Here is a 27,256-nt window from a genome sequence, read left to right on the forward strand (position 1 = left end):
CTGAATGTTTAAGGAGAGTGTAGAATATGATTTCAGGAGCCTTAGGAAAACCCAGTCCCACAGCCTGCCAACTCTTGCCCCCAGAGGAGCTCAGGGCCCAGTGGGGAAGACCACCCTGCATGTCAATAGTTCATTCTAACCCAAGGCAGATGGTGGTGAATGCTACCATGAAGAGGCGAAATGTGGGGGTTCCAAAGTGGATCTGAAACTAGAGCAGGTCCTGTGGGGACCTTGTATGTTCTCTCTTTCCCCTTCTGGGAAGCCCACTGTGCTTAGCTGCCAATGAGAATAATAATACCTGGAGTTGTGACAGTTGACTGAGGTGACACAGACAAAGTGCTAGCCCAGTGCCTGCGGCATTGCAGACCCTTCCAAACTGTCCTCATAATGAGGATGTTTCCTAGATTCGATCTGATATAACCAAATTCAGTGTGTGGTGCAGGATGAAAGTCCTCAACGTATATCATACTCTTCCTCCCGTGACTCTTCCCCAAACCCCAGTGGGTAAGAAGCTAGTGAGACCTCTTCTTAGACATAAGACCATAACTGATGCTCACGTGGGCAGCATAAACACGATACCCTCCAGCCAACAGCTACCGTGCTGGGCGAGAGAAGCCCGCTGTGACTAATCATGCTTAGCAAGGCGCTCCTTCTCCCCCCTCACCATCTGGACCGTCTGCTGTCTTGTTGGAACGGACCTCCTGCCCTTCTGGGGCTCTTCACTGGTAAGCAGCATCAACAAAACACAGTCAGCATTTGGGCGTTACTCAGACTGGCCCAGGTGTTTAACTAAGGGAAATTCCACCTTAAGTCCATTAATCATCACGACCGAGACTCTGCATGTTAGTTGAATCAAGTTGGCAAGTATTTAATAAGTGTCTAGTCAGTTCCAGGGCCCTGACGGTGCCCTGGGGCTTGATGGACAAGAGGAGGAGTCAGTGATTTGTTCTTAAAGCGGGACCATTTGATACTCTACTTTCTGTGCCAACTTTTGATCATTCAAGGTTCTTACCAGGGGGCCTATGAGCTCACTTAGTGAAGTGTGCTTACGTGTGCAGGAAAAACATATTCCATCCTACTCTGGAGCTCCGGGTGGCTTGTGGGGGCTGACACGTATGGCACCCCTTCTGTGTGCTAGGTATCTTATCTAACTACCACACTCTGGCTTTATATTATTTTTATTAATAAAATGACGCTAGAGGGTAATTGTTATTAATTGTCTTAAGCCCATGGAAGAGTTGAAAAAATGGCCTACCATTTTATTGACACTTTCCCTTTATATCCTGGAATCCCAGTGTGACTTTGGTGCTTTTGTTGCTTTGCTGTAGTTGCTGCTGTTCCGCATCCTCTAGGGCCACCCTTTTTTTAAATTTAATTAATTAATTAATTAATTTTGAGACAAAATCTTGCTCTGTTGCCCAGGCTGGAGTGCAATAGCACAATCTCAGCTCACTGCAGCCTCCACCTCCTGCATTCAAGTGATTCTCCTGCCTCAGCCCTCCGAGCAGCTGGGATTAGAGGCACATGCCACCATACCCAGCTAATTTTTGTATTTTTAGTAGATGGGGTTTCACCATGTTGGCCAGGCTGGTCTCAAACTCCTGACCTCAAGTGATCCACCTGCCTTGGGCCTCCCACAGTACTGGGATTACAGGTGTGAACCGCTATGCCCAGCCCAGGGCCACCCTCTCTGCTGGAGAGCAGTGGTCTGCAGGTATCTTCTTTCTCTACTCAGTACTATGCAGATGGCCTGGAAGACAGAGACCTGGGGGCTCACAGACAGTCCCTGAGCACCCCTGGTTTTCCTGCTAAGCCTTTGCATAGTTCTCATCTAGAAAACCCAGTCTATATTTCTTTTCTTTTTTTTAATTTTAGTTTTTTTCTTCTTTTTATATAGTGATGGGGTATCACTGTGTTGCCCAGGCTGGTCTTGAACTCCTGGGCTCAAGCAGTCCTCCTACCTTGACCTCCCAAAGTGCTGGGATTATAGGTGTGAATCACTGTGCCTGGCCTGTATTTATTTTTATCTTAAGCATGTAGATCACTCAAGTTGAAAATACCCTTCCCAGTATTTTTCAAGGGCTGGCAGCTACAGAGTAGCTCAACAGATTTATGATGGGAAGGTTGGAGAATACCAAGTTCGAGTTGAGGTGAATATGAAAAGAAACATTTGGATGAGGTTGGGAGTATTTTGGCCCTGAGACAGTCAGCCCATGTTGAAAGACTCAAAACAGAAGGCCATGTGTGCCTGTGCTTAGATCAAGATAAGAAGCTTAAGTTTTGTTGGGACCTCATGAACCTCTCATCATGCTGTTCTAGAAGAAATGTACAATGGAAGAAACTTTAGAGTTGGAGGCAGAAGACCTGACTTCCTATTTCTTGATTGGCAGCTGTGACCATAGGGAAATTACTTCCTTTCCTGAACCTCTGTTCCCATGTGTTAAACTGTGGTGCACCTCTCAGGTGTGTGAGGAGGAGTAGAGGAGATGGTGTTTGTAAAGTGTTTGGCACAGGTAGCCTGGTGGCTCCTTTAGCCCTGTTGGAGTTATTACATCTGTTTGCCTTTTTAGTCTTTTATTTTATTTAGGACATTTACTAAGATGATGTCAGGCACATCTTATTCTTGAGCACAATGACCAAATAGATCCTGGCTGGGTCAGAGTTGGTCTGTGAATTAGTCAAGGTTCTCCAGATAAATGAAACCAGTAGGGTGTGTGTAGGTTTGTGTGGGTATGGGGTATGCGTGTGTAGAGGAATTGGTCATATCATTGAGCAAGTCCAAAATCTTCAGGTGCCCTTGTTGCGGGCCAAGAGGGGATTCTACCTTTAGACTGCCTTTAGACTTGAGCTGCAACATCAACTCCTCCCTGGGTCTCTCAGCCTGTTGGCCTGCCTACTGGCTGACAGACCCAGGGAAGAGTCAGTGTTGCAGTCCAAATCTAAAGGCTGTCTGGACATAGAATCCCCTCTTGCTCAGAGGATATCAGTCTTTCAAAGCCTTCAACTGATTGGATGAGACCCACCTACATTATGGAGGATGATCTGCTTTACTCAAAGTCTACTGATTTAACTGTCAGTCTCATCTAAAATATTCCTTTGCAGCAATATCTGGACTCTAGTGTTTGACCAAATATCTGGGTATCGTGCCCCAGTGAAGCTGACACATAAAATCAGCCATCCCAGCCTGTAAGCAGGCCTTGCCATATGATCAGTGGGAATGAGTCATCTGAGGGAGGAGGCAGCTCACCTGTGGCCCAGGGTCAAAGAGAGCAACACATCAGCTTGAATGAACATCTGCAAGGGCTCAAAGCTAATGCACCCTACTTGGGATATCACCACAAATCAAGACTCTATGCCTGCCTTGGAAGAATCATTGCATCCCTTCCTGCGTCCCCCGGGTCCTGGTAAGAAATATCCCTGAGAAATGGAGGTTTTGACCTTTCCTCTGAATCCTGAAATAACTGCAGAGTGAGACAGACACACTGGCATGGACACCTCCAGAGAGCTGATGATTTTTGAGACCCAGAAGTGAAATAAGATTCCGAGCCTAAGGAGAGGCCCCAAGTTTGTCTCCAGAGCCTTCTACCTATAAATCAAGCCCACATTCACTTCTTGATCTTGAGAACAGTGGGAGACAGGGTCTGTGGTTATCTCCACTGCATCACTGGAGTCTTGTATCCCTTTCCCAGAGTTTTGTGCTTGTAATCATCCAGTCATCTGTTTCGAAATTAGAAATCTCGCATACTTGAGCAGTGAAGTTTAAAGGGTGAAGTCAACTCAAGTTGTCTGAAACATGGGACGAAATAAATGTGGTGTTGGCTCTATAGAGAAGGGGGAAGGCCACAGAGGACTCAACAGCGCCTGCTAACCCATGACTTTCTGCCAGTCCTGCCGTGGTGGCACTGTAATTCATAATCGCTAACTGCTTTGGAGACTTTATTATGTGCTAGGCACTGTGTTGAGCTCTTTACATGCTTTTCTCACTTACTCTTTCCATTGGTTCTTTGCAGTAGAGACTGTTTCTCGTCCTCCTTTTACAATCAAGGGGACGAAGCTCTGAGAGGTGAAGTTACTTGGCCAGGCCACACAGACAGTAACTGGTGGAAGCAAGCATTCAGCCAGGCTGATTCAAAGCCTGGGCTCCCGAGCACCCTATGGGATGGCAATTTACTATAGCTAGACACCACACTCTGAATATCTGAGTATATGGAAGGCAAGACCAAAAAGGAAGAGCGTGCACCTTCTGAATGTCGGAAGCCGCAGATACTCCCAGTGCCATTTGAAGGAGTTATGAAGGGACCTGAAATTACCATTTGGAAGGGAAAGGCACAGAGGAGTGAGTTACGTAGGAACTTAAAAAAATAGTTGGAGAATGCTTGTGCAAGGACCATGGAGGCTGTGGCAGGGGCAGAGGCAGATACTTCTCTTTGCCTCGAAAGCAATATTATGTGTTTAATTTCAATTAAATGTCACAGGTCTTTACTGTAGCATGAGAAACACTTGTGTCAACATTCCCCAGTGCTTATGCAGAAAGTGAATGGGGGCAAAACTGGTTCTGTGTGTGCTGGAAATGAAAACCGATGAGGTGCTCAGAGGCAGGAAAGTTCAGATCAAGAGCCAATTCTGCATGGTGATTTACCAAAGCACCTTACCGCAATGTGGCTTCCTGTTGTTAAATCTCATGAAAGTGGGCATTTCAGTCACCTACGGTTTCTAGACATAGTACCCGAATTTCTCTGAGGAAATTCCACTCCCTCAGACCCTCACCCACAGCAAACCCAAACAAAACCCACAATTACAAGCTCAGCACCACCCTGAGACCTCAGAATCGTGCACGGCAAGTTAGAGCTTTATTAATCGAGTGACTTTTGCCATACTCTGTGGGAGTTGTTAATTAAAACCACTCAACCGTTGAGAGAGACGGAGAGAGACAGAGATTGAGGACAGCTAACAGACTGGATTTTCTCACTCCTTTGCAAGCTGGTGTCGCTATTTTAGAAGCTGACACGGACTTTACAGTTGGCTAAACCATGCACCAGATTTGTATGTGAGGCTCCTTGGGAACAGCTTTCATTTAATGCCCTGCAGCCAGGCCCTCCGGGTACAAAGAACCTGCCTAGCCTCTGACCAAGTATATAAAACAGTTAATAACAATGACCATTGTAATAATATTAACACAACCAGCTACTGTTTATTGAGCGCTTTTAAATGCCGGGCACTGTGCTTTATATACATTATCTCTTTTCATCCTCAAATTTTTTTTTTAAATGAGACAGGAGCTTAAGAGCTCTGTTGTACAAGCTGGAGTGCAGTAGCATGATCATAGCTCACTGAAACCTCGAATTCCTAGGCTCAAGCAATCCTTCTGCCTCAGCCTCTTGAGTAACTAGGGCTATAGGCACATACCACCACACCCAGCTAATTTTTTTAAAACATTTTTTGTAGAAATGGTGTCTTGCTATGTTGTCCAGGCTGGTATCAAACTCCTAGCCTTAAACGATCCTCCTGTCTCAGCCTCCCAAAATGTTGGGATTACAGGCATGAGCCACTACAGCTGGCCTCTTTCTACTTTTTTTTTTTTTTGAGATGGAGCTTCACTCTTGTTTCCCAGGCTAGAGTGCAATGGTGCAATCTCGGCTCACCACAACCTCCGCCTCCCAGGTTCAAGGGATTCTCCTGTCTCAGCCTCCTGAGTAGCTGGGATTACAGGCATACGCCACCATGCCTGGCTAATTTTGTATTTTTAGTAGAGACGGGGCTTCTCCATGTTGGTCAGGCTGGTCTCGAACTCCTGACTTCAGGTGATCCACCTGCCTCAGCCTCCTAATGTGCTGGGATTACAGATGTGAGCCACTGGACCTGGCCTCCTACCTTAATCTCTGTGTTCTAGGAACTCCTCTTCCCATTCTCCTGATGAGGACACAGGGATTTGGGGGGTACACTGGTAACTTGCCCAAGGTTGCAGAACTCTAGCCTTGGAAGGTGAGCTAGGGAGCTGGGACTCAAACTTGGACAACCTGACTTCAGAGCCTGAATTCAACCACTTATTTCAGTACTTTCACTGACGCTGTGTACACATGTCTAAAATGTAATCGCTCTTCTTTCCCCCAAATCTGTTTTTCTTCTGTGTTTCCACCATCCATTTTTTTCCCACAGCCAGAACCCAGAATCTTAGACTCTTCCATTCCCTTATTTGTGGGATGCCAGTCACTGAGTTTGATGGATTCCATTTCTTATCTCTTACTATGGTTTTTCTCTCATCTTGCCGCTCATATTTCTCACCCAGATGGTGACAATTCATCCTTTCACCAATTTCCTTTCCTCTGATCCCAATGCCCATGCCAACAAACCCATTCCACACAATGGTGAGAGAGCTCTTCCTGGAGCACAAATTTGATTGTATTCTCTGCTTACATTCCACAGTGGCTCTTCACTGCCTGTTCAGTAAACTCTGTTTTAGTTACTGTCTCTGTACAACAAATTACTCTGTAATTTAGCTTCTTGAAACTACTATTTCATTATGTTCACGGGGTCTCTGCACCATTAATTGGGACAAGATACGGCAGAGATGGCATGTGTCTGGTCTGCCATGTCTGGAGCCTCAGCTTGGAAAACACCAGGGCTAGCATTGACTTGATAACTGAAGGCTCGAGTTACTCCAAAGTTTGTTCACTCCCACGTCTCACTCCTGGGCTGGGATGACTTGAAGGTTAAGACGGCTGCAGCCTCTCCACATGGCTTGGCTTCCTGGGGATTGGCAAACTTCTTACATGGAGCTCAGAGCTCAAGGACAAAGGGTACAGTGAACAATGCAGAAGCTGCCTCACCTTTTATCATCTAGCCTTGGAAGGTGGAGACTGTCCCTTCTGCCATACTGTATTGGTCAAAGCAGTCATGAGCCCTCCAGATTCGAGAGGAAGGTGCATCCTTCCTGTCAGTGGGAGGATGGCAAGGTCACCTTGCATGTGGGATCAGAGATGTTGCTGTGATCATCTGTGGCAAATACAGTTCACAACAATATATTCCCATACCACCCAGCGTGATATACAAGGCCCTCCCCCCATAGTCTCACATTAGAGTGTCTGCTCCGTGGAGACACAAGCCTTGTCTTTCTTGGACACTGTGTATCCCTGGTGCCTAGCACAGAGCATGGCTCATCGTGGGCTCTCCTTTTGCATTTGAGAAGCTAACAAATGATCGACTTACCTAGCCTCATTTCTTCATTTCCTGCCATCTCCTTCATCCCCTCCCTGACCACCCACCCTCTCCCCTCTCCAACTCCCATCCTGTTCCTGCCACTCTGAACCACAGACATTTTCCTTGATACGGATACCATGCTCTTGTAACTGAGCCTTTGCATGAGTCTGCTCTGTCCATAAACTCCTCCCCATCAATTACCACCCACCTGCCACAGTCCTTCAAGAGTCTACTGCAGCTAGGAAGCCTTCACTGATACACGTTGATGGACATTAATAGTCTCCTTCCTCTGAGTTTCCAAACACCTGGTAACACCTCCCAGATGGCTTCTCTTAGGTTCTTTGGGCTTGTTTGTCACCCAGACCAGAATATCCTTGAACAGAGGGATTGTGTCTTTTTACTCTCTCACATTTCCAACTTCTTCTACCAGACCTGTTGTGTATGCTTGGTAATATGAGTGAAACGAAAAGAGAGAGAAAGGGGGTGATAGAAGGAGCAGTGCTGCTGCTGCTATTAATAATACAGCTCGTGTTCATTGAGTACTTTATACGTGGCAGGTACTTTTCAGGCATTATCTCATTGAATTCTTGTAGAAATCCTGGAAGGCCTATAGCATGCGATTGTCCCCATCTTACAGATGTGAAAACTGAGGATGAGAGAAGTCACTTGTCCAAGGTCATACAGCTACTAAAGGGTGCGACCAGTTTCAGGAAGCTTGACAACCAAGCCTGTTCTCTTGGTGCTGCCACCTGCTGCCCTTTAGGCTCTGTAGACCTGAGGATTTTCTTACCTTTCCTTAGAGCTCTACAAAGCCTAACTTTCAAATGGATTCATAGCATAAGAATATGGGAGGCAACAGATTTTCTGCTAGCTAGACAATATCAAGCTCTGTTTTATTCTTGGTGCTAGGTTTTAAGGGGTTCAGAATGAGGCAGAGGTTCTTTTAGGAATGGGTAACAAGGAAGGTACAGGATTCAAACCCCAAAACATAATAGAAATGTTTGTAGAAAGTACAAATATTGGCTTGGCATGGAAAGTACTTAGAAAAGCAGTAGATTCCAGTGGACCAAACTTGAACCATAGATAGAAGTTAGACTTAGGTTTTGTATTGCCTAGACACCAAGTGACCATTAATTAACATAAGGAAAAACGTGCCCAGAATTACACCTGTCAAAACTAGAGGCAGTTTTGCAAGGACATGAGCCCTGTCACTCCCTGTTCCTGGGAATATTCACTCAGAATCTGGAAAACTATGTATCCCAGATAATACAGAAGGGGTTCCTGTGTGAGGTGAGAAGGAGACAGAGGTGATCTTTCAAAGGTCTTTCAGTTGTATGATTCAGGGTGTCCAGATTCCCATAGGGATCATTAGGGCTCGATTATAGACAGAGCAGACTGGGTATTGTATTCTGGAGATAAGAGTCTCCTTGGAATGTCAGGTTTCCACAGGTCATGCCAGCCTGGGGACAATAGCAGAGGCACCAAAGATGTTTCTTCTGAAAAATGTTTAACCCGTGCCTCCTTCTAATAAATACAAAAAGTGTGCACATCTCCCTCCTACCCCAGGTTCTGATCTGGAAGATAAGGAAGTAGGCTGTGGCTACAGTCCAGATAAGAGAGTATGAGGACCACTGGAAACACAGTGTCTGCACACTGGCTAAGATGTTCATGACCTTTACTACCTAGAGTTTGTATGCTGAAAACAATAAGGTGTTTTTTTTTTTTTTTTTTTTTTTTTTTTTTTTTTTTTTTTTTTTTTTTTTTGAGACAGTGTTTCGCTCTTGTTGCCCAGGCTGGAGTGCAATGGCACGATCTCGGCTCACTGCAACCTCCGCCTGCCGGGTTCAAGTGATTCTTCTGCCTCAGCCTCCCGAGTAGCTGGGATTAGAGGCACCTGGATAATTTTTTGTATTTTTTTAGTAGAGATGGGGTTTCACCATGTTGGCCAGGCTACCTCATGCCCAGGTTACCTCCAGAGCTCTCAAACTCCTGACCTCAGGTGATCCACCCACCTTGGCGTCCCAGAATGCTGGAATTATAGGCATGAGCCACTGTGCCCAGCCTTAACAATAGGTCTTTAAAGAGTAAAAATGTTTTACTATTGAATGTGCTTTCTCAATATACAGAGCCTAGGGAATTCTGCTTTGCCTTCAGTTCCATTTGAATTATGACTTTAGCTTGTCTGTCTACCTTCTTGTGGAAGCGGAAGTGTTTGAACAAGTTAAAGAGTGAAAAAAGGTACCCCATTATTTGTTCTGTGTAGTAGTATCAGGCAGCCACTATGACCAGCTCCTGGTGCACTGATAGAAGGTAATTTGAGTGTCCTATAGACAACTGGCCATAGCTTGTTTTCTACTCTGGAGGTCATTGGCCTGTGTTTCGGTGACTTCTCAGCCTGTCTTTCCCTCCAGAGTGCTCCGGCTGCTGCTAGGGCGCCCCTGGCACACCCTGTTCACACCTGCCGTGGCTTCTCCTTGTCCGCAGGCTGGCTGGGTTGCCTGGGTGCTTGGCTCCTTGACTTCTGAGTGTCTCATGCCCAGGTTACCTCCAGAGCTCCAGCAGCTGCCTTCCTACAGGGAGAAGCATGCTCATCCACACAGTTTGTGCAACACCCTATCCCTCTTGTGAACACACCTGTGGCACTGTCCTGACCTATACATGTTGAAATTCTGAAAGAGAAACACAGTTCTTTTGCCTTTCAAACTGAGCTCCCCACTATACTGCTTTCACTTTTCTAAGAATCAAATACAATGGGGAAATGGAACTCGCTTCAGCTCAAGTTCAGGATGCCCTAGAGTGTGACAGTAACATTGTTCCCAATACGGTGGACTCTCTGCTGGAGCCATGCTATCCCTTAAATGAGACCTGGAAGGTCCACATCTTCCTGGAAGTCATTTTTGGACCCTTTCTGTATCAAAGTCTACTATTGATAGTATTTGACTTATTTCTAAAGCAGATGCAAGGATGCATCTCATTTCTCTTTGTATTCTCCAGATGCTTAATACATAAAATATACATACACTATTCCTCCTTTTTCCACAGGAGATATGTTCTAAGACCCTCGGTGGATGCCTGAAACTGCAGATTGTGCTTAACTCTATATAAACTATGGGAGTTTTTTGCATACAGACATACCTGTGATAAAGTTTAATTTATAAATTCAGCACAGTAAGAAATTAACAACAGTTGGCCGGGTGCAGTGTCTCACGCCTGTAATCCCAGCACTTTGGGAGACCAAGGCGGGCAGATCACAAGGTCAGGAGATCCAGACCATCCTGGCTAACACGGTGAAACCTTGTCTTTACCAAAAATACAAAAACAAAATTAGCCGGGCGCAGTGGTGGGCACCTGTAGTCCCAGCTACCCGGGAGGCAGAGGCGGGAGAATGGCGTGAACCCAGGAGGTGGAGCTTGCAGTGAGCCGAGATCGTGCCACTGCCCTCCAGCCTGGGCGACAGAGCGAGACTCTGTCTCAAAAAAAAAAAAAATTAACAACAGTAGCTAACAATAAAATAGAACTGTTGTTACAATATGCTCTAATAAAAGTTATGTGAATGTGGTCTCTCTCTCTCTCTCAAAATATCTTATTGTAACTTACTCACCAAATGTCAGACCACAGTTGACTGTGGATGACTAAAACCGTGGAATGTGAAACCACAGATAAGGGAGGACTACAGTGAAAGCAGTTCTTTGTTTTTATTGAGACAGAGTCTTGCTCTGTTGCCCCAGGTGGAGTGTAGTGGCATGATCTTGGCTCACTGCAACCTCCACCTCCTGGGTTCAAGTGATTCTCCTGTCTCACCCTCCCAAGTAACTGGGATTACAGGCGTGTACCACCACATCTGGTTAATGTTTGTATTTTTAGTAAAGCTGGGTTTTCACAATGTTGTCCAGGCTGATCTTGAACTCCTGGCCTCAAGTGATCCACCTGCCTCAGCCTCCCAAAGTGCTGGGATTACGGACACTGTGCCCACTCCAACAATTTACTTGTTGATTGTTATTTATTCTTTCTTCAGTACACCAAGAGACACTTGGTAGGCACCTATTTTGAGAGTTGAAGGCACAGTTATAGGGACTGCGGATTTTGAAGCAAAAATATTGGTTCTAAAATAATAATAATAGAGCTACCTTTATTGAACTTGTCGGGTGAAGTCTGGAGCACAAGAAGAAACACAAGCCAACAGTTATAATAAATGTGAAATAAAGGAGCCAAGCTTGCATTTTATCATAAAAGACAGAAAAAGGGATTTACTGAGCATACAAATACATTTAAATGAAAAAAAACCTTTGTGACTACTTTCTGCTTGTGTTTCCTTGGACAAATCACTCCAATTCTCTGAGTCTTCATTTTGCATCTGAAAAACCATTAAACCAAGTAATCTTTGAAATCCCCCCAGATCTAATATTCTGCAGTTCCGTGAAACTGCCGATCATGGATGTTTTTCTCAATGCTCTGTTGCACTGAAAGTGAGGTTTTAGAGTGAGCACCTTCTCAGTGTGGTGTCCTCAAGTGGGAGGTGGGGGAGATGATCTAAAAGACATCCTGTAATTTAACATTAATATGCTAGATGAGGCAGAACATCATGGTGTGGGAACACTACATGCCCTGGTGAAGATAAGCACAAGTGTTTTAGTCATTGAAAGCACATCATCTGATTTCGGGGAGTTTGTGTCATGTCTGGCCCCACAGGCACGTTTTTGAGTAGGATACACTTTTGCCAACCTTCGTAGAAAAGGGCGTTTTTCCATTGCTCACCATGCAAGGGGCAGGGGGTTATTTGGTACGTGCCCAGCTGAAGAGGTTAGAGTGGTTGTTCTCTTTTCCTGTGGCCTGTGGTTTGCGTAGGGTGCCTTTTCACTGTAGGATTTTATCTTAAGACTTTCTACCATGGCCTGCTTGCTTTTTAGGGGGCAAGGGGATGGGGGGATGGGTTTGGGACCCATTTTGCAGGGTATAAAAAAAGCTTTTTACACCCCAAAGAGAGAGCTGTGAGATTTCCCTTTCCTTGCTCAGGGCATGGGTGGGCCCCCCTGTAACACCCCAGCCACAGCCTTGTTTCCCTCCATGTGAATGTATCATATGCAACTTTTGTGGATGTACAACACACTTTTGGATAGTTTCTGTTAATACAGAAATCTGGTACCTTAATTAGTTCAAAATCTGAACTCTCCAGGAAGAAAATGACTAGTTTCCATCCTCACATATTTTAACTCAATGTTTTTGAAACTTTTTTCTTTTTTGAGGCAGTCTCACTCTGTCACCCAGGCTGGAGTGCAGTGGCACGATCTTGGCTCATGCAACCTCCTTCTCCTGGGTTCAAGCAATTCTCCTGCCTCAGCTTCCCAAGTAGCTGGGATTACCGGTGCGTGCCACCACGTCCAGCTAAGTTTTGTATTTTTAGTAGAAACAGGGTTTCACCAAGTTGGCTAGGCTGGTCTTAAACTCCTGACCTCAGGTGATCTGCCCACCTTGGCCTCCCAAAGTGCTGGGATTACAGGCATGAGCCACCGTGCCTGGCCCAAACTTTTTTCTTTTAAATGTCATGCCCCCTCCTGAAAGATCTCACACCGTGTTTGGGGGTTAAGGAGGTGCAGAGCTGGAGGGTAAAATTAGATGTGGCTTTTCAGAATCACTGTATCTTTAGTAGCTCCACAACAACTCAAATTTTGTCAAACTTTACAGAATGCATTATCAGAAACATTGGGCCTTGAACATACTTTTCAAATTCCTGCTCCCTCCCTAGAGATAGGATCATTCCTACAGACAACCAGTGTTCTCAGCTGCCTGTGTACAGTTTCTGAAGGTGACATCTGGATGAGTGACCAGGGCCAGCATTTCATGTTGTCAGCTGTCATGTCTACTATTCTTGTGGACTCAATGGCAGGTAATTTGAGCATCCCATAGTCACCTAGTTTTGCTTAATCCTCTACCCTTGAAGGCCAAAGGTCTATATATCTATTTCCTTGGTATTGATGGTTTATATTTTGAATCCCATTTAGAATAAGTGCCCAGAATAATCATTGTCTTGATAAAAATATCGCTTGGTAGAAACTTAGCATAGAAAACCACACACCGAGTTCACTCTACATCTTGGGTCCTTCGTATTTGTACATGCGTGTCTGTGTGAACTACCTGATCTCCCTCCCCCAACCCAACATTGCCTGGCAGACACCTTCAAGATGCTATGGGAGGTTTTCTTTCTCTAAGGAGCCTTTTCTGGTGTCTCTCTATGCTTTGGCCTTTACTGAACCCCATGCAAATATTTACACATCTGCTTGCCCCAAGCCGACACTAAGCCCCTCAAGGTCAAGGACTGAGTCTGATTCTTATATCCCCAATACCCAGGCTAGTGCCTGCCTCTCAGATGGTGCTACATAAATGTTTGTTGCACAAATGCCACCACCTTAAACATAGGCCTCCTCTGGGCAAAGTCCTACCTGTGACTCTACGTGAGCCCTTCTTACAGCCTCTCCACAGTGCTTCCAGAAATCTAGTTGTTTGCTGAGCTTGAGTGATGTTCCCAAGGCCTGCTTTTTACCTTTGTCTACAGAGGGAATTGTCTCACAATTACAAATTAGTCACCTTCTCATTCTGTCTCTTCTCAGTACACCGTGGCATTCTTTCAGCTGCAGTCTGGAAAAGACAAGGTAAAACTTGCATGAACCTAAGCCAAAGTGCCAGCTGATTTCTCCCCAGTTTGGTAGACTTTGTTACCTGGGGGTGTCTGCATGAACCCAGAAGAGAAACAGACACTAGATGTCAGATTCCCACCCCTATAGGCTCTAGTCATCTTCCAAAGGGAACATACAATCCTCAAAGCCAGCATAAATTCTGCTGACTTAAAGTGAAAAGTGAGCCTGTGTCTCAGAGCACTCTGAGGCTTGGGGAGCCGTAACAGAAATCACAGGAACGATAAGACTTAGCAGCCCACAGATGATGATTGGCAGGTGTGTTTCAGTGTACTAGAAGTGCTCAGGAGAATGCATTTTCCAAAAGACACACAAAGCTTGCTAGTATGTTTTACCACCATGCAGAAATTCTCCACTTGATCAATCTCTCTGCTAGGAGTTTGGTGAAAGCAAGACCAAAGCAGTGGTGAGATTGAGTCTATGTGCTAAAATTCAGAGTAACATGTGAATTGTAGCAATGCTATGAGCCACTGCTGGATTGGTTTATAGCAAACAGACAAGTTTTGCAATGTGGAAACCATTGCAGAATATGTTGAAGGATCTACTCAGCCAGGATCCACTTCTGTCAGATTGTGTCGACAATGTGGAAGGCTTTTCCAGAGGAAGAGCATCTGATTATGATGCCACGCTGAGCTACCTGTGTGTTGTCCATAATATTTTGACACTTGCCAGCCATGTGAGTTTCCAACAGTCGGACTGTCCTGAGGCAGGTAGGCATTTAACTACAAGACCATGAGTCACTTGATATTGTAGAAGAAATTTAAAGTAGTAACAACTTTTATCAAGCCTTGATTAGAGATGGAGGAAACATTGTGGATTAGCTTCAACCTAGGTTAATGTGGACATTGTCCCCTAACGCAGAGTGGGCCAAGAGTAGTTACTAAGAGGATTTGAAGTTTAAATTACTGTTACAGTGTAGCCACATTATAGTCAACCAATTCTTAGAGAAACTGAATACAATCTAACTTACAGTTCTTCCACCCAGGTCTCATGATTTAAGGCACCATTTCTCACAGTTTTAGCCTGACTACCTGCAAGAGAATTACTTGCATGTCTGTTAAAAATGCATACTTGGGGGAAACAATGAATAGGTGGAGCATGGGCCATTTTTAAGGTGGTAGAATTATATTCTGTGATACTGTAATGGTGGGTAGGTGACATTCTGTATCAAAACCAGTAGAGCTGTAAGACACAGAGTGAACCCTAATGTGACTTCAGTTAATAATAATGTATTAATATTGGTTCATCAATTGCAACAATGAACCATACCAATACAAAATATTAATAATAGCCCCAGAGCAGTGGCTCACACCTGTAATCCCAACACTTTGGAAGCTGAGGTGGGAAGATGGCCTGAGCCTAGTTCAAGACCAGCCTGAGCGACATGGCAAGACTCCATCTCTACAAAAAGTTTAAAAATTAGGGCATGGTGGCCTGCACCTATAGTCCCAGCTACTCGGGAGGCTGACACAGGAGGATCCCTTGAGCCCAGGACTTTAGGACGGCAGTGTACACTCTACCCTGGGTGACAAAGCAAGACCCTGTTTCTAAGAAAAAAAAAAGTACATAATAATAGAGCAAAGTGTTGGGGGAGAGAGGGGATATAAAGGAACTCTGTAATTTCTGTACAGTGTTAGAGAAAGTATCTTTTTTTTTTTTTTGAGACGGAGTCTTGCTCTGTCGCCCAGGCTGGAGTGCAGTGGCCGGGTCTCAGCTCACTGCAAGCTCCGCCTCCCGGGTTTACGCCATTCTCCTGCCTCAGCCTCCCGAGTAGCTGGGACTACAGGCACCCGCCACCTCGCCCGGCTAGTTTTTTGTATTTTTTTAGTAGAGACGGGGTTTCACCGTGTTCGCCAGGATGGTCTCGATCTCCTGACCTTGTGATCCGCCCGTCTCGGCCTCCCAAAGTGCTGGGATTACAGGCTTGAGCCACCGCGCCCGGCCAAGAAAGTATCTCTTAAAAAGTAAAGTCTGTGGGTTTTTTTGTTGTTCTTTTTGTTTGTTTGTTTGTTTGTTTGTTTGTTTAATGCAAGATTTGGGCCTCACTAAATACATCTTGCATGTATGAAGTCGAGGCATTGGAATAAGCATTTTGGTCAGGCTTTCCAGAGGATTTAGATGTATTCTGAGGTTTGAGAATTCCTGGATATCAGTCCATCTCCTTTCACCATCTGTTTTATTCCAAGAAAGAGCTTAAAGGGGCTTTGTCTAGAGAACTGTCTCCTGTGTGTTAGGATGTGTTTCATCTTTCAGAAGTGGACAAAAGGCTTCCTGCTAATGCTAGAAATATTTGCTGCAATTCCACACTGACAGTTGAACCACAATAAAGACAATTCAGGCAAGACAAGTTTCAGACACAGGGACTGTCAATTTTCGAATGCGTGCAACCTTTTTTCAGAAGTGTGCCCTGCCTACATCCATTTCAAACAAGTGTAGCCATGGATTATAATTAAAATTTTACATATGTCTATTGGTTTAAGGGTGATAAGTACACTATTGTTATAATCCTTGACTCTTTGTGCATTGAAGTATGCATTTTATTAGGGCTATCATGGGCCTTTTTAATTAAAACGCTTCTGGAGTTTATATACGTATAGATCTTTTTATTTTTATTTTTTATTTATTTATTTGTTTATTTATTTTTTGAGGTGGAGTCTCATTCTATCCCCCAGGCTGGAGTGCAGTGGTGCGATCTCAGCTCACTGCAAGCTCCGCCTCCCGGGTTCAAGCCATTCTCCTGCCTCAGCCTCCCGAGTAGCTGGGACCACAGGCGCCCGCCACCATGCCCGGCTAATTTTCTGTATTTTTAGTAGAGACGGGGTTTCACCGTGTTACTGGGATGGTCTTGATCTCCTGGCCTTGTGATCCGCCCGCCTTGGCCTTCCAAAGTGCTGGGATTACAGGCATGAGCCACCGCGCCCAGCCTAGATCTTTTTAAACCAAAATGCTCTGGAAATTAGTATTAGAGGGAATTTTATTAAACTTATAGAAAGTCACATTGCATTTTGCAAAAGACACACAAACCTTGGTAGCCTGTTTTACCACCACACAGATATTCTCCACTTGATCAATCTCTCTGCTAGGAGTTTGGTGAAAGCAAGACCCAAGGAGTGGTGAGATTGAGTCTACGTGCTAAAACTCAGGGTAATGTGAATTGTAGCAATGTCATGAGCCACTACTGAATTGGTTTATAACAAACAGACAAGTCTTGCAATGTAGAAATCATTGCAGAGTATGTTGAAGCATCTACTCAGCCAGGATCTACTATTGCCCTGTTTTAGCAAAGTCATTGCTAAGGTGGGGCCTGGAGGTCTGTGAGCCAACTCATGCTGGATGTGAATTTTGCACATATGTGAGATGGGGTCCACAGTTTTCAGTAGTTTCTCCAAAGGGGTTCATAACTTAAGAAAGTTTAGGAATTTCTGATTTAGACTGGATTTGGTTGTAGTTGTTTTTGAAATATATATGTGCCATGTTATTGAAATATTGCATATACTGTATAGCGTAAGAAAACATAGGAATCAGAAAGATCTTGATGAGAAATAAATATACATAGAAGCACTTGCGTTTTCACTCCTAGATCATCTGTGCTCCCCACTACAGAGACCACTGCCTGGGTCCAGTGCTTCTTTTTCTTTAGTGTGCACACAGATCACCTGGGGAGTTTATGGAAATGCTGAGTCTGATTTAGAAGGTCTGGGATACTGCTTTTTAAACAGCTTCCAGGTGATATTGAAACTGCTGCTCCCTGGCCCGTATTTCAAGCAGCAGGTAGATGGTGAGGCATGTGTTGAGTTGAGCTGCAGACAGTGACTCCCACGCTATGTCTTCTGTCTCTCTCTCTCAAGCAGTCCTCAGCACCGGTTTTAGGAAGTAGAAATGACAAAAGTCTATGGCACCAATTTTCCCTGGTGAGACTGGCAGGGGGCCCCTGGGACCTTTTGACTCCTCTTTAACTCAGGCCTGCCTTTTCCCGCTGCTGCCGCTAGTCCCAGTGGCCTGCTAGATCTGAGCCCTTGTTTGATTAGCTTAGCAACATCTTTGCAGTACTCCCCAGTGAGGTGTGCTCTGTTGACTGGGGCTAGCCAGAGTCAGCTCCAGACCTCCTGAGTGAGTTCACTTCTGCAGCAGCCTTGACTTCCTGCTCTACCGTGACCAGAGGATTGATCTGGGTTTTCCCAGTTATCTGGCTCACTTTGCAGCAGAGAAGCAGGGGCTAGTTAGTGCCCCTTCAACTGTGCGTTCTCCTGGGGGATGGCTTGTGGCCATTGAAGAAACTTCGCAGCAGTGCCGTCTATTTGCCATGGTCATGTCATTCTATGCTCGGAACCGAGGTCGTGTGTGTTGTGGCCACAGGAGACTGCTCCAGGCTTGAATGAGCTAAGGGAAGATATTACTCACAATGTATGTTGAACTCCCAAATCCTCCTAAAAAGAACAAGTTGTTATCAACTTGGTGACATCCTGAAGAGCTGATAGTCCTGGAGGACAGTAGGAAATCAGGTAAAGGGTGCCCCAATTTTGCATCAAACAGAAAGGTAGGAAACTGGTTGGATTCTCTAAGTCACATCTCCCATTGGCCTCTGCCAGCGGTTGTTGGAAGCATTCTCCCAAAGGCATGAAGGACAAAGATGTGTGGGTCTATGTTAGAAGAATTGCCCACTAAGTCATAAAAATGAAAGAGTCATTTCTTACCCCTCTTCCGCTTCACATCCCCTTGTTTTTTTTTCTTTTCTTTTTTTTTTTTTTTTTTTGAGACGGAGTCTCGCTCTGTCGCCCAGGCTGGAGTGCAGTGGCCGGATCTCAGCTCACTGCAAGCTCTGCCTCCTGGGTTTATGCCATTCTCCTGCCTCAGCCTCCCGAGTAGCTGGGACTACAGGCACCCGCCACCTCGCCCGGCTAGTTTTTTGTATTTTTTAGTAGAGACGGGGTTTCACCGTGTTAGCCAGGATGGTCTTGATCTCCTGACCTTGTGATCCGCCCGTCTCGGCCTCCCAAAGTGCTGGGATTACAGGCTTGAGCCACCGCGCCCGGCCCCCCTTGTTTCTTAATTGTGTGGATTATGCAGTCTGTCTTATTTATAGTTAAAGTCCTGCTGCCACAGGGAACCCCAACCGAGTAAAGGCATTCTCACCTTGGGCTTTCTCTCCAAAGGTTGCTGTTGGTTTTGTTTCACCTTGTGTCAGTTTCGAGTGACCCATAATCAGGAAAAGGCGACACTGTGTTCTTCACTTGAATTTCACCTTTATTTGATTTTAAAATATGTAAGAATATGCTGTGAGTAGGATATTAGAGTCATGCAACATGTCTCTGAACTTGTCATGGGGACAAAGGGTTTTGATAAATGAAATATGCTACACCTGCCTCAACATTTATGCCTAAAAACTCACTGAGGACAAAGTGGTTTCCATGTGTTTCCTTAGCAAAATTTTAAGCCAAGTTCACTAAATTTTAGTGCTGCAGTTTTATAATTCTCACTGAGAAATGAGCCCATTTTTTTCCAGTCATATTTTTGCATTTCAGATGCATTCTCTTCTTCCTTAAGCCAATGTGGCCACTGCTTTTCTTTTCATAAAGATCAGCTTTTTTCTTTCTTTCTTTCTTTCTTTTTTTTTTGGAGACAGAGTCTTGTTCTGCAACCTCTGTTAACCAGCTTCAAGTGATTCTCCTGCCTCAGCCTCCCGAGTAGCTGAGATTACAGGCACCTGCCACCGTACTCGGCTAATTTTTGTATTTTTGTTTTTAGTAGAGACAGGGTTTCACCATATTGGTCAGGCTGGTCTTGAACTCCTGACCTCATGATCCACCCACCTCAGCCTCCCAAATGCTGGGATTACAGGCATGAGCCACCGTGCCCAGCCTGTCAGCTTTTTTCAAAAGGATGCAGGCAGCTTTGTTAGTCTCGTTGGCTGGTGCGTCCTCCTATGACCTGTAGTGAAGTTGATTCATCTGACTTCTCAGAGGCCCTAAACTAAAGGGATTCTTTTCCAGGTCTGTCCAGAAACTCGTTTTACATCCTAATAAACTCAGAGAATGAGTGTCACACCGTATTATAACTGAGTAGAGGGGCCTGTGAAAGCGTATGATGTTTGGGGATTTGGATGTTGGTGACATGCTCAACAACAAGGGCTTTTCATCAGCCCCCATCATTTTTTTCAACCTTGTGCAACAAAGTACATGTTGATATATATGTCTGGATATTTATATTGTTATTGGCAAGGAATATTACACACACATTTGTAATTATTCCATGTTTCTATGTCCACGTTTTCCACGTTTCAACCAAAAGTGTGTCCAAAAAATAGAGACAGGCTGACATGCCTTTGAAGAAAAGTAATTACATAGGATTGATTAGTTTTCTGTTTGTTCTTTCATTTCTTGCATCTGAGAGGTGTGTTTTTTTTTATGTCATGCTCTATTAGAAGTGCACTCGACTAAAGCAAGTTGGTACATGTTTCTTTCCTTCTCTGTCCCCTCTCTCCTCGCACAGTTCTTGACAGAGGTGATTTCTGGTGAGATTAGTGACAGTCAGTTTGTATTACTTATGCAGGCCATGTTGAACTGTGAACTTTGGAAATGAGAAGCCACCTTTCGCCACTTCTGAAGGTGACTCACAAAGCCAGTTTCACTTGGTTCCACATTGTTGCATCATTACATTCAAAGAAAGGGAAGAAATCTATTTACTAAATGTTGGACTTGAAGTGTAGAGTATTTGTTCTAACAGGTCCTATTAGATTCCACAGCTTTTTCGTAGCTAGTGTCAGTTACCAACCTATTCTGTAGAGAAAGTTCCTTTTGTAAAAGGCATGTTGGCTTCACAGGTCTGTCTTGATTGGAGGGATGGTAAGGTCTACCCTTCAAGTCTGGCCAGCTCCCAGAGGTCTGGGATGACTCAGACAGGACTAGGAAATGGTGTGTTCTGAAAAATCTGTGGAAGAAAGTATGAGAAAATGCCCACCAAAAATTGAATACAAAATGATGGAAGAATCGAAAAGTCAACGTTCTCTTTGAAACAGAAGCCAGAGCCTGTTACTCATTAGTACCTTCATGTATCCCCCATCTTACAGGCAAAGGTCTGGCATCCAAGGTGTTCAAAACCATCCCCCAGGTCCCATGCAGCCCAGTTCCTGGCTGTGATCCCTGTGTTCCAGCAGCAATGAACTACTTACCCTTCTCTGCACATACCTTCCCCTCTTCCATTTCTCTCTGCTTTTGCATATGTTATCCATGTGTCTCGATGGATCCTCTTTTGGCTGGCAAACTCCTCTGCACCCTTTAGGGCCAACTTAAACAGCACTCCTCTGTGATGCTTTCTCCCGTGTGTTCCCAAAGCGAGTCATGCATTCGTCTGTTATACCACTTTTATGTAGCAGTAGAGCTATTTGCATGTCTTAGTCCCCAGTAGGTTTTGAGCTTCACCAGAGCAGGAACTAGGTTTTGCCATTCCTGTAAGCGTCTAATAATTAGGAAGTGCTCCCCACATGCCAGGCATTGGGCTTTCTAAACATATGCACTGTCTCATTTAACCTGCCGCAATCCTATGAGGGAACTTAAGCTAGAAGAAATTGCACTGAAATGTGACAAAGTTGGGATTTAAATTCACCTGCCTGCACTGGGATCTTAACCACAGTTCTGTTTTCCTCATCTGAACAATAGAGATGATAATATACTTGATAAGATGATTTTGAAGGTTGAACGCCATGATTTATGTGAAGCACTTAACACAGTACCCAGTGAGCATTTAGTACCATTAGTACTTACTAACGATGATGTATACTAGGTCCTTCAGCCAGCAAGGGGCAGAGAAGGCATTTGAACAACTTGGGTCTAACAACAGAGTCATGTTCCTTAACCCTGATGCTCATGGGCCACCCTAAGGAAGCAAGAAAAACACCCCACGGACACCTTGTCCCTTTAGCAAAGGCTCTTACTCTTTCCACCCAGGGGTCTCTGGAGAAGCTTTAGAAGGTGGATGTGGAGAGCTGCCTCCATCCACCTACCGCTGCAGAACTCGGAAGGGTAACGGGAGGGATGGTTCAGTAGCTTGGCAACTCAGTCAGGAGCCCACTCAGAAGACATTAGGATGTTACCAGCACCTCATTAGGCTCTAGCACTAATTGTTTATCTCTCTAAGGAGAAGGAAAGTGTGGCATGGTTGTTCTGAGATTCAGTTGTTGGATCAGCTGGTTCCTTGGCTTGTGACCTCAGGCAAGTCATTTCTTCACCCAGTATGAGCCTCTTGTAAAAGCTCCTAAAGAGGCAGGTGAGGCCATCAGTCCCCTGGCTTCCTGAACCTTCAGAAACACAAGCTTTTTTAACACCCCTGGGCAAAAGCCAGTGTTTCAGATAAGCACACCCATGGCTGCTTCATCTGTGAATTATGCTTTCTTAAGAGCTTCACTTTGTTAAGGCAGTCTATATTAATGTATACAATAGCCAATTCCTATACAAATTTTGGTCCAGCAAACCCAAATTTGTATATTTTTCATTGACTGTATAATACAGGAGTTATTTTAAAATATATACAGAGCTGTTTGTAAATCATCGTAATTGGAGGACAATAATTTAGAAATATTTTAAATTAGTTTCTTGAGTGTGAGGCTGGCTCTAACCACAGCTCTGTCTCTGGTGCTGTGCCGTCTCCCAGGGAGACACATGCAACATAATTTATTTTAAAGAATATTATTGTTTAAAAATCAATTGAACATGTTTACATATCTCTAGAAGAAGAGGTAGTAAGTTCCCCATTTTCCTTATCACCCTGCCTGCCCTCCCTCTACATGCGCACAGTAAGTGAAATAGACTTGCAGTCTTGAAACTAGATCATTGTCAGACTAGTTGCATTCAGCTCCCTGACTTTCAGTTCTTCCTGCAGTTTGAGAGGGCAGAAGATCCTGATTTAGCTTTGCCTTTCCCCTCCCCTCTGTTTCGACTTTGACTGCCGAAACAAAGTCAGAATTCCCAGCAACAAGCCCAGTTCACACGTTCAGTTCCATTTCAGTCCCATTTCTCAGAGGCTTTCCCGCTTTTTGAGGTTGTCATTTTCTGACACATCCACATTGCACCCGGGTGTAGCTGGGCTGGGGCTGCAATATGTCTCAGCATTCTGTGTCTGGAATGCTTACCAGGCCCCATAGTCTGGCCTTAGCAGGAAGCCAGGGTTCTGTATGTGTGGGCCTTGTCTACATGCCTGTGTGTGTGTAATTACCCAACCCTGTGTGTTGTTTCACCAGCAATAAAAATCCAGCAGGGAAATGAATGCTAAAATTAGTTTGTTTGTCCTTTGACAAGATCTCCCCAGTTGAAAGAATTTTGTTTATCTAACTGGCTGGGCAGACTTTGCTAAAATCAAAATTAACTGCCTTGCTTAATGGTGCAATAGATTGTATTGTGAAGAGCTTCCACTGAGTTCTCCTTGAAAGGACATGTGATCTGGAAAGTCCAGCCTCTGGCAAAGTTATGACATTTTGGTGTAGGTGTTTTTTCCTCCTTGTGCTAGTTGTAGGATGGATGCCCATGACCCATTACTCTACCTTGAGTCGCTCTATCTGTTGGAGGGTGGCTGGCTGACTGGCTGGATGGATGGATGGATAGATGGATGATGGGTAGATTGGCAGATCGACAGTTTTAATTTGCTTGCCATATGTCTTACATGTAAGTTTGTTAATGCTTAAGAGGAAAGAAAACCTGTAATCAGTGTTCTTGCAAAAAAAAAAATTTGCACAGCCCTATGGCTGTGTCTTTGGGCTTCATTCATTCATGTGTTCATTTATTCAACAAAAACAGTATTTAATAAGCATGTAGTATGTACTAAGCTCATGGGATATAGAATTGAACAAAATAAGAATCTCTGCTGGCAAAGAACTTACTAATTAGTGTGAAAGACATGCATTGAAGGGTAATTAGACAAATAATTATTTAACTATAGCTGCAATCATTTTTTATATTTTTATTGAGATTTAATTCGTATATCATAAAATTCACCATTTTATTTATTTTTGGGGTTTTTTTTGTTTTGTTTTGTTTTTGTTTTGTTTTGTTTTGTTTTGTTTTGTTTTGTTTTGAGATGGACTCTCACTCTGTCACCCAGGGTCGAGTGCAGTGGCACCATCTCGGCTCACTGCAGCCTCCACCTCCCAGGTTCAAGCGATTCTTCTGCCTCAGCCTCCTAAGTAGCTGGGACTACAGGTGCATGCCACCATGCCCAGCTAAAAATTCACCATTTTAAAGCATACAATTTGATGGTTTTTAGTATATTCACAGAGTGGTTTTTAAAATGATAAAGTTGAGTGAAAACTTCAGTCTCTTCTGTTGCATTTTCAGTACAAGCACAAATACTTGGTCTGATTCACTCGAACAGATTTTTCATTATGTTGACATTGTGACATCAGTGATCATCAGTGTCATAAAGGGAGGAGGAGGGAACATTGGAGGTGTTGAATTTAGACACAATAGCTTAGAAGCTTCCTGGGTTCCTCTTACCCATTCTGGAAGATGCTTTTCTCATGAGATAACTCCAGTGAGAATTTTCTTCTCTGCCCCTTACTTGAACTTCCTGGTCTGGGCAATCTTATCTGCATCTCATAATTCTGTTCTTGAAAAATATATCCCCAAAAGATCCCCAGCTACAGGTAGAAGAAATTCAAGGATTGGGAACCCTTGGGGTTGACTCCATATATGCAAAAGTTAAAATATCAAGTGCAATAAAACTTTCCATGCTCAGCTGACCCTGTTTCAGAAAAATAATGACTCATTAGTCCTCTTACTATGTATTACTTGATTTGAAATGTAAAATGCTTGCATTTTCAGATAGCTTGCAGGGCAATCTGATGGGGCCCATAAGGGATTGAAGGAATCCAAGTTTGGTTTCTGGCTCTGCCCAAGTTTTGCTTTGCCTTCCTGTTCTCCTCTGAAGATGAGGGAAATGACACAGCCAGTCTCCTTTATGGGGCTGTGAGGAAGCCAAGGTAGATATAAGGTACAGCTGCCTTGGACTGAGCTACCTCCTACTAGTGGCTAGGCTTTCAGGAACTTGTCTGGTTGGTAGACAATCAGCCATCTGTACAGAAAGTTCCAGACATCCTCCCTCCCAAGAACAGCACTGATTTCATCAGAAGACAGCTTTGTAGCGTTACCAAAAAAAGAATAAATTAGCATTAGTGTTCTTCACAGAGTTTTGTGACAACCCCCTTAAAACATCAGTATCAAGGGTGAAATTCACTCCATGATCATGACAACCATAATGTCTTCCACTTATATAGTCTTACACAAATTGCAGTGTACTTTCTTGTTCCTTATCTCACTAATTCTCATGCCCATGTTGTGATATTCCCACATATCACAGGCTGTGATAGTCCTATAGTTTGGGTGAAAAACTCACCCTCCAGGGAAGTGACTTGCCTGTGATGGCAAAGGTCACTCATCTATCCTCTATCCTTTCTTTCCACCCTCTCAAAGCCTTGCCTGTTTTTTCCACTGCACTGTTCTGTAATATTATTGCCTATGATTTGCTAATGATTTGTCAGTTCCATTTCCATTACTCAGGTAAAACACCTGCTTGTATAATTGCTGACATTAAAAAGAATGTCATGAATCCATCTGACAGTTAATTTTATTCACTAGTTCCCTTCTGCTTCGTAGGTGCCTGTGAGTTTGGGTTAATTAAGCTGAGTTTGTTCTCTTTTTTTACGTTTTTGTTAGCAAGCTGGTGATCCTATAGGTTGGATCAGCAGCTGAGTTATCCATGGGCTGCGATCAGTGCCAGAACCTCAGGGAATCCTCAGTTTCTTCCCCCTTAGAGGACTTGGTGGCTGTGCAGGGCTTCTGGATATGAATGCAGGCCTGGAAGCCACTTGCTTTTGACATTCATGTGCATCATCCTTTTCTTCTTTTAAAGATACATGACTGATGGTGGACTTGGCCTCTACACCCGTCGCCTGAACCGGCTGCCTGATGGGATGGCTGTGGTACGGGAGACCCTGCAACGAAATACCTCCCTGGGCCTCGGAGACGCTGACAGGTAAGCTTCCTCCACGTGAGGCTAGTCAGATACAGAGGTGATCCCAGGGTGGCCTGAGAAATGAGGGTTATGATATTGGGAGAGTGATTGGAGACTTCTTTAACCCACAGAGAGGAGGGGAGGCCTGGAATCTATACCTGGGGTTAGAAACAGGCACAGTAGGTAGGAAAGCGCTGCCGAGGATTCTTGAGTCCTGCTTCTGTGTAGGGTGGTGCTTCTGACAGCAATGACATAGGGAGTTCAGGCTTGGGTGGTTTTTGTTATTGTTTTGGTTGTTGCTACTGTGTCTTTGTCAATTCAGCAGGCTCTAGGGATGTGTTTTACTTCCTCTCTCGTTAGCCAGCTTTCTAGGTATTGCACCTTGTGGCACAGAAGGTCTGTGTGCAGAAAGGATCTCTCCTAGCCTTGGCTGAGCAGCCTTCACCAAAAAGCCTCCTGTTGCAAGGTAATAGGAGGCAACGCTTAAGGACATGGGTTTATACACCACGTGCTAAGTAGTTAACATCATAGAGGTTGGTCAGGCGTCACTGCCACTGCTTTCAGAGAAGAAAAGAGTTTCAGAAAATACTATGATAATAAAAGAGGACTATTCGGCCTCCAAGTTCTGGTCCTTACTCTGACAAACTGATTCTATGACCCAGAGCAACCTATGAAGGTGAGGAGTTTGAACTATATGATTTCTATTATCCCTTCCAGTTCTAATGTGCTGTGATTCTGGATTTCAGTGCAGATTTCAAATGCCCTTAATGATCTGGCTGTTTAAGGATTTACTGGAACACTTGACCTCTTTCCACGTCTGGGTTGATGAGACGTAACATGGAATTTAGTTGCAAGTGGTTTAAAATGACCATAGACTTTTTGGGTACTAACCCTTTTATGTCAGAAAGCCGAATAGTAGCACAAACACAGTTTCCTGCTGTTCCCAGGGCATGCTTTTTACAAAGAGCTAAGTGAATTCTGTAATTGTCTGGCTTTAGAGAAATAGGGCAGCACACCAAAGAGACAAATACTAAAATCACACCCAGAGATGGAATTTGCCGAAGAAGAATCTTCATGTTCTCTCAGAGAAGGCTGGGAAACACTGAATGAGTTGTTAGGAACTTGGGATCTGGCCCAGTCTCTACCACTAACTTGAATATGTCCTCCTTAGAGTCCCCCCAGTACCCAGGCTTGTGATTTATATCAGGGATGTCAAAAGGCCTTCCACTAGGGTTTTAGCTAAAGTCAGGTTTTTTCCTGTAATTAACAAAGAAAGGAATGGGTTTGAGAATTCCATAGAAACATGAACCATTTGAAACTGCTCTTTCTTTTTTCTTTTTTTCTTCTTCTACTTTTTTTTTTTTTTTTTTTTT

At 44.3% G+C, this 27,256-nt stretch overlaps 1 protein-coding gene across 9 annotated transcripts in view; it reads left to right on the forward strand.

The window, feature by feature from the left end:
- Positions 1-27,256, forward strand: part of NAV2 (neuron navigator 2) — a 412,855-nt gene that overhangs the window by 246,296 nt on the left and 139,303 nt on the right. For all 9 annotated transcript variants that reach the window (XM_017858289.1, XM_017858297.1, XM_017858306.1 and 6 more), the window contains one exon: positions 25,782-25,904. In XM_017858289.1, coding sequence (XP_017713778.1) covers positions 25,782-25,904 — 123 coding nt within the window. The remainder of the gene's footprint in view (positions 1-25,781; positions 25,905-27,256) is intronic.

This window comes from Rhinopithecus bieti, unplaced genomic scaffold, assembly GCF_001698545.2.
Source record: "Rhinopithecus bieti isolate Rb0 unplaced genomic scaffold, ASM169854v2 scaffold_2350, whole genome shotgun sequence".
Classification (NCBI taxonomy): domain Eukaryota; kingdom Metazoa; phylum Chordata; class Mammalia; order Primates; family Cercopithecidae; genus Rhinopithecus; species Rhinopithecus bieti.